The following is an 8,313-nucleotide window of genomic DNA, read 5'->3' as shown; positions in this document are numbered from 1 at the left end:
TGCAATTGAAGTGATCAATTGGCCCTTGTGTTTGTGAGTGATATGCGTTTGAGACCAATTGGAAAACAACATGGCCGACAGGCAGCCATCTTGGATTTTGACAATTGAAGTTTGTTATCGCTATTTCTCAGAAAGTACTTAAGGGATGTTTCTCAAATTTCATATGTAGGTTCCTCTTGGTGCCTAGTTTTGCATATTGCATTTAGAGACCAATCAGAAAACAACATGGCCGACAGGCAGCCATCTTGGATTTTGACAATTGAAGTTTGTTATCGTTATTTCTCAGAAAGTACTGAAGGGATCTTTCTCAAATTTCATATGTAGGTTCCACTTGATGCCTAGTTATGCATATTGCATTTTGAGACCAATCGGAAAACAACATGGCCGACAGGCAGCCATCTTGGATTTTGACAATTGAAGTTTGTTATCGCTATTTCTCAGAAAGTAATGAAGGGATCTTTCTCAAATTTCATACATACGTTCCCCTCAGTGCCTTGTTATGCATATTGCATTTTGAGACCAATCAGAAAACAACATGGCTGACAGGTAGCCATCTTGGATATTGACAATTGAAGTTTGTTATCACTATTTCTCAGAAAGTACTGAAGGGATCTTTCTCAAATTCCATATGTAGGTTCCACTTGGTGCCTAGTTATGCATATTGCATTTTGAGACCAATCGGAAAACAACATGGCCGACAGGCAGCCATCTTGGATTTTGACAATTGAAGTTTGTTATCGCTATTTCTCAGAAAGTACTGAAGGGATCTTTCTCAAATTTCATATGTAGGTTCCCCTTGATGCCTAGTTATGCATATTGCATTTTGAGACCAATCGGAAAACAACATGGCCGACAGGCAGCCATCTTTTATATTGACAATTGAAGTTTGTTATCGCTATTTCTCAGAAAGTACTGAAGGGATCTTTCTCAAATTTCATATGTAGGTTCCCCTCAGTGCCTAGTTTTGCATATTGGGACCAATCCAAAAACAACATGGTCGACAGACAGCCATTATCGCTAAATCTCAAATTTTATATATAGCTTCCCCTTGTTTGAAAAGTACTAGCTATAGAGGGCTGTTTCTGAATTTACACAGATTAGTAAGACTTAGAAGAAGGGAAAAGTAGAGAAAAGATCAATCTGACATGGAACCTATGAAGATCATTCAATGGTGGGCGCCAAGATCCCTCTGGGATCTCTTGTGACAATTGAAGTTTGTTATCGCTATTTCTGAGAAAGCACTAAATGGATCTTTCTCAAATTTCATATGAAGGTTCCCCTTGGTGCCTAGTTATGCATATTGCGTTTTGAGACCAATCGGATAACAACATGGCCACCAGGCAGCCATCTTGGATTTTGACAATTGAAGTTTGTTATCGCTATTTCTGAGAAAGTACTGAAGGGATCTTTCTCAAATTTCATATGTAGGTTCCCCTTGGTGCCTAGTTATGCATATTGCGATTTGAGACCAATCGGAAAACAACATGGCCGACAGGCAGCCATCTTGGATTTTGACAATTGAAGTTTGTTATCACTATTTCTGAGAAAGTACTGAAAGGATCTTTCTCAAATTTCATATGTAGGTTTCCCTTGGTGCCTAGTTATGCATATTGCGTTTTGAGACCAATTCGAAAACAACATGGCCGACAGGCAGCCATCTTGGATTTTGACAATTGAAGTGTGTTATCGCTATTTATGAGAATGTACTGAATGGATCTTTCTGAAATTTCATATGTAGGTTCCCCTTGGTGCCTAGTTATGCATATTGCGTTTTGAGACCAATTCGAAAACAACATGGCCGACAGACAGCCATCTTGGATTTTGACAATTGAAGTTTGTTATCGCTATTTATGAGAATGTACTGAATGGATCTTTCTGAAATTTCATATGTAGGTTTCCCTTGGTGCCTAGTTATGCATATTGCGTTTTAGATCAATCTTAAAACAACATGGCCGACAGGCAGCCATCTTGGATTTTGGCAATTTAAGTTTGTTATCACTATTTCTGAGAAAGTACTGAATGGATCTTTCTGAAATTTCATATGTAGGTTTCCCTTGGTGCCGAGTTATGCATATTGCGTTTTGAGACCAATCAGAAAACAACATGGCCGACAGGCAGCCATCTTGGATTTTGACAATTGAAGTTTGTTATCGCTATTTCTGAGAAAGTGCTGAATGGATCTTTCTGAAATTTCATATGTAAGTTTCCCTTGGTGCCTAGTTATGCATATTGCGTTTTGAGACCAATCGGAAAACAACATGGCCAACAGGCAGCTATCTTGGATTTTGACAATTGAAGTTTGTTATCGCTATTTCTGAGAAAGTACAGAAGGGATCTTTCTCAAATTTCATAGTGAGGTTCCCCTTGGTGCCTCGTTATGCTTATTGCATTTTGAGATCAATTGGACAACAATATGGCGGACAGACCGCCATCTTGGATTTTGACAATTGAAGTTTGTTATCTCTATTTCTCAAAGTACTGAATGGATCTTTCTCAAATTTCATAAGTAGGTTCCCCTTGGTATTGCATTTTTGGACCAGTCTGTCCTGAAAACAACCTGACAAACAAACAGCCATTATCGTTAAATCTCAAATTTCTTATATAGCTAGGATTCCCTTGTTTGAAAAGTACTGGAGGGATGTCTCAATTTGCACAGATTAGTAAAATGAAAGGAAAAGTAGAGAAAAGATCAATCTGACATGGAACCTATGAAGATCATTCAATGGTGGGCGCCAAGATCCCTCTGGGATCTCTTGTTTGGTGTCTATGGTCGATATAGATGCCAGAGCTTTGCAAACAAACGTCATATTGTGCAAAGCTCTGGCATCTATATCGACCATAGACACACAAAAAAAGACAGTTTAATCCTTAAATGTCTTTCGTGGTATAGAAATAGTATAGAATCTTCTTCTTCTTCTTCTTCTTTCGTGGAATTTTGTCCGGACTTTTTCTCAAAAACTATTTGTCAGATTCTAATGAAACTTTGCACGAATAAAGGGGTGGGTAAGGAGGGGGGTAAGAGCGAAAATCGGTATATTTTGGTGTATAGGGAAAGCACAATGGTGCCACTTTCGAAAACATGTATTGCCATGGAAACAAAATGGAGGCTTCGGATTGGTCGAAATTTAGATACTGTCCGATTTTGATGAAATTTGGTATGTATGTACATCAACTTGTGCCCAATCCTCTTGTATATATTGATACAAATAAAATATGTTTAAATCAAAAATCAAAAATGTACATCATGGAACACCGGTCAATCTTGGTACCTCACTTTCACATTTCACAAAACGGCCGCCATTCCCTGGTCTCTGATTGGTCCAAATTGAGATATTGTCTGATTTTTAGTATTTGTTAGTATTTGTAACCAATACCAGGAATGGTTAATATCTGATAAAATGATAGATTTATTAACATTGCATCGATAAATCAATTTTATCGTATTTATGAAAATGAAAAATATATATTAAACTTCGGTTCAACATAAAAGCAATGGGTCCCGTAGATATACCACAATTCCCTCAACGATAAAATCAATCTGTCTATATGGTTCACAATATCTTTAGTATAGATATACAAACTTTTATTCCTATGCCCCGGGATTTATTAAATGTACTACAAATTCTTACTAGTGGCGAGCGGACCTATCTTATTAAAATGTTCATGTATATGCTCATTCTATCGACGTTACACGAACATCTAACGGCATCTCATAAGGGGTCACGTCAGGATGACCTTTTGGATAAACCAAACAAATCACTACTTAATGAACATAATCATGGAAATGAATTTCATTTGTGCGAATAGCTTGCATAATATGTCAATCTGTTTCAAGTCATTTTGTCAAATGAAGCGTATAGCTATATGCATGCTGTGCCGAAATGGAAAATTGACAATTCGACCTGAAAGTGAAATATTGAGACAACAAAGGTCATCCTACACGTGACCCCTTATTCGATGTCGCTAGATGCTCATTTAACGTAGAGAGAATGATTATTTTGATTAGATTGTGAACGGACGTACGGACACAGACAAAGTATCTAGGAAGTATCAGCATAAAGTAGGGGTATAAAAAGAATGATTGTATTTTGTTATCATGATTATAATTATGTGTATTTGCTTGGTTTAGGCAATGTCCAAGGGGGCAAGAAATGCTCTGGTAATCCCCTTATGTACAACGGTAAGTTGTGTGGCTCCACCACCCGGTATCATGACTCACACAAAGGAGCGTGTGGGTGTGGTCACGGGGACACGCCCTTCGGCTGGAACCAGAACAACTACGTAGCCGCAGCCAATCAGATGTTCTTTGACTCTGGACGTCGAACGTGGTGTGGATCTAAATGTGGTCACTGTGTGAGACTAACCACCACAGGTACGAATTTTTTAGTCTTTGTAATTGACCATAACTTCGACATGAAGCTATACAGTTTACGCCAAGTAATTGAACACAACTGCATGCAACACCGACACAATGTCACATATGTCTACATATATACCACGAAATACATCCACCTAAAACAAGTCAAGATTTTCCAATATGAAACATTATTGTATATTCATCTATCAGCTTAAAAAAAACTTAATTGTTGTAGGCGGGTATGTGGACGGACAAGGTGGCCCTACAAGGGGTGGTGAGTCTAAGATCTTCATGGTCACGAACCTTTGTCCGGCTGTGGATCCAAATATGGCGTGGTGTGCCCAGAGTGCGGCGCCGTGGGACGGTGGTGCCAACACGTTTGGCTACGCCTACCATTTTGACTTGGAAAATGGTGGTCATCAGATCGATCGTCTTAATTGGAACAACCCGGAAGTGACAGTGGATGAAGTCTCGTGTGACGGTCACGAGAGTATGACGCCCACAAGTGGCTACTACAGCCAATGTGAATGCCATTAGTTGTAGGCAAAAGTCTAAACGTTATTAACATTTCCGGGTTAACCGTTTTATGATAAAGAACCTATTAAGAGCTAAGATATGTTAATGGTGTTATAATAATAAATACATGCAATTGAGCGATGTCACGGTGTTAATCAAAAGGCCCAATGGGACAGCATCGCTCCCCTGTTGTATTTGCCTATGTTTGTATGTTTTAACAAATTTGACCTATTTGACCTTGAATATGAGTCAAAGGCATTTCCTTTAGCAAGCGTTGTCTGGCGTTATCCCACCTACCCACCAACTTACCAACTAAATATCTTGATTCTTAGCTTCTCATTTAATCAGATGTCATTTAGTAGTTTTACCAGATTTGACCCTTGTGACATTGAAAGATGTCATGGTAATTTCCTTTTAAAAATATTATTAGGCTTCGTACTAGGAACCTACAAGTCAAATATCTCGATTCTAGGCTTTTTAGTTAATCAGAAAATGTTTGATTTGTTTAACAAATTTGACCCTTCTTATATTGAATATTGGTCAACGCAAACACAAAGTGTATGAAGCAGCATCCAGGGAAACGAAACGAGCAGTGGGTTCATCTCAAAATGCCCAAACAGCGAATACTATAGGATTCTGTCACATATTGTTCGATCATGAAAAAAATAAATAATAAATAAATAAATCGATAGATAAAGAGGTATGGCGCATATTAGCCTGTTTTGACCTAACGGTGACCGTTTTCAAAATCAAAAAATATATGTTAAAAACTGAGTTTTTGAATACAAGCCATAAATCTATAGCATATAAAGATTCTTATTTGCGAAAAAAATGTTTGTCTATTGCAAAGGATATTTCAAGTTTCCAGAGGGGTTTTCCCGCATTCATATCATTTTTTTTACATAGAGCGCATCGGAAGACCAACTTTTATAATGTCTAATTTTATTCTATGTACCAAAAGACAACTAAAATCCTATTCTGAAAAGTGGTCCTCCAATGCTCTGGTATAGAAAAAATAAAAAAATAAACAAAGTTGATAAAACATTTTACTTTAGCATTAACTAGACTGACCCTAAATAATAGCATAAACTTCACATTCCTGTCAGTCCGCATAGCTCATATGGTAGAACGATCGATTATCAACCCGAAGGTTTGGGGTTCGAATCACTAAGATGTATCTTATTAATATTTTGTTATGTTTCCAAGAATGATACCTTTTAATTTTTCTTGGTCGTATTTGAAAGATATTTTCAACATTAAATGCATTTTTGATCGAAATGTTGAGATAGAAAATTTCACTTGGATAAAAAAAGAGTGAAATTATAACCTACTCCGTATCATTCAAAGTAAAATCTAAATGAACTGCAGAAATCAAGACAAAAGAGAATCATCAAAACAACAAGGAACTTGGATAAGTTTGTATCTCAGAACAAGGGGGCCGCGGTGGCCGAGTGGTTAAGGTGTACCGACACTTTAATACTAGCCCTCCACCTCTGGGTTGCGAGTTCGAAACCTACGTGGGGCAGTTGCCAGGTACTGACCGTAGGCCGGTGGTTTTTCTCCGGGTACTCCGGCTTTCCTCCACCTCCAAAACTTGGCACGTCCTTAAATGGCCCTGGCTGTTAATAGGACGTTAAACAAAAACAAACCAAACCAATCTCAGAACAAAGTAGATACATACGTCAACAACACCAGCAGACCCTCCCAAGTTCACAGCTCTAAAATTACTCAACACAAGAACTCTTTCTTCATAGGAACAGTAGTTGACTGGAATCATCTGGACGACAATATAGTGCGCACCCAAACAGTTGAGATATTCAAACTTTCCCTCTCAAAGTAGCACCAATTGATGCCTCTATACAAGATGGAAAAACTTACTTCGAGGCCCTGCGAATTACCAGCGAATAAAGTGCTGTTCCCTCTTTTTCTCTCTCTCTCCGTCGCGAAAAAAACAGAGTTGGGACCGGCAAAGTACCTATACAGATACAGATACAGAAATGATGAGGATGGCAAAAGGAAACGACCTTGACCAATATTCAAGGTCACGGTAATCAAATTTGTTCAAACACTAATACGACTTTATTGGCAATGCACAAGGCCTTAAATGATACGTTTGACTGGTAGGTCCTTTGCCATGACGACGTCCGACAAAGTTTGAAAGTAGGAATGACCTATGTTCAAGACTACGTGAGTCATATCAGACATTTCTAAGATAGCCTCAGGACCGACTCCGACTGTTTGAGGGGTCATCTCAAAATGCTCAAACGACGAATATTTGTGTCTGTACAACACACACGATCACTGTTGGGCCATGACAATTTAATTAATAAACTCCAACACACAAAATATGTTTAGGTATATATTTTAATCGCTTTCAGAGGATTACTCGATGCCAAAGACTTAATTTTGGGACATTTTTTTCGTTATAAATTTATTGTATACTTTTTGATATTTCATCATCAATGAAACCAGTGACTCTTTTTTTTCAAAACTTTGAAAATGATTTGCTAGGATTGGGTTCCTGTTCACCAAGTATTGCAGTATTTACATCCAGTCTCTTGTGCACCCGTCGTAGAGCTGACTTAGAATTTCAGGTGGGTGAGGTTATTTGGACGGAGATAAATTTTCCATATAAAAATATCTTCTGTGTACTCTGTATAGGCCTCCTAACATCGCACAATCCTTTTGGAATCATCTACAGAATTCTATAGACACTGCTATTCATGAAACCCCACATATAGTATTAGTTGGTGATATAAATGTTGATCTTTTAACTGTAGAAAACACACACGTTGTATATGATATTATCCACACCTTTCACATAACTTATAGGTAATCGACAAACCGACACGCATAGGACGCACGAGCTCTACCTTACTTGACCCTATTTTACTCTCCGACACGTGTACTTCTAACTTTTCTGACGTAATTGACATTGACGATGAGGTATCTGACCATAAAGCGACGACTGTAGAACTGACTGTAGGCACAGTAATTACCAGGACGTTTAAACGAACCATAAGATGTTACAATGAAGCTAATTACGAACTTTTAAATAGTAAACTTGACGATACAGACTGGGTTGATTTATTCTCTACCTCGCACTCCCCAGATGACATGTGTGTTAAGTTTACAGAAAAATATTTGGACATAGCTGAGGAGTGCATTCCTACAAAAACTGTTACAATACGACGTAATGACAAGCCCTGGTTTAATTCTGACCTTCGACGTGAAATAAGGAAAAGAGACAGACTTTTAATTTTTTTTTTCAAAATCTAATCGCTCTATTAGAAATTTGACGAATTTTCGGAGACAACGTAATCACGTTAATAATCTAAAAAAGCACATAAAAGAACAGTTCTATGCGGACATAAATGGTATTTTAGACCGTTTTTCTGATTCGAATCCTAGAAATTTTTGGAAAGTTGTCCGCAGATTAA

At 37.9% G+C, this 8,313-nt stretch overlaps 1 protein-coding gene across 1 annotated transcript; it reads left to right on the top strand.

Annotated features, from left to right (window-relative positions):
• The first annotated feature begins 3,971 nt into the window (after nucleotides 1–3,971).
• LOC117318416 (endoglucanase-like) lies at nucleotides 3,972–5,064 on the top strand. Its single transcript, XM_033873405.1, has 2 exons — nucleotides 3,972–4,372; nucleotides 4,593–5,064. The coding sequence occupies exons 1-2, from the start codon at nucleotides 4,078–4,080 to the stop codon at nucleotides 4,892–4,894; spliced, it is 597 nt and encodes a 198-aa protein (XP_033729296.1). The 5' UTR covers nucleotides 3,972–4,077; the 3' UTR covers nucleotides 4,895–5,064.
• The last annotated feature ends 3,249 nt before the right edge of the window (nucleotides 5,065–8,313 follow it).

Source organism: Pecten maximus, unplaced genomic scaffold (genome assembly GCF_902652985.1).
Source record: "Pecten maximus unplaced genomic scaffold, xPecMax1.1, whole genome shotgun sequence".
In the NCBI taxonomy this organism is placed as follows: Eukaryota; Metazoa; Mollusca; class Bivalvia; order Pectinida; family Pectinidae; genus Pecten; species Pecten maximus.
Note: the sequence above shows the minus strand (reverse complement) of the source record. Positions and strands in the feature narration are given on the sequence as shown.

Excerpts from the sequence above, each read along its gene's own strand:
- LOC117318416 (XM_033873405.1), top strand. The coding sequence starts at position 4,078 with ATGATTGTATTTTGTTATCATGATTATAATTATGTGTATTTGCTTGGT. Across the intron at positions 4,373-4,592 it reads TGTGAGACTAACCACCACAG|GCGGGTATGTGGACGGACAA; the intron begins GTACGAATTTTT and ends TAATTGTTGTAG.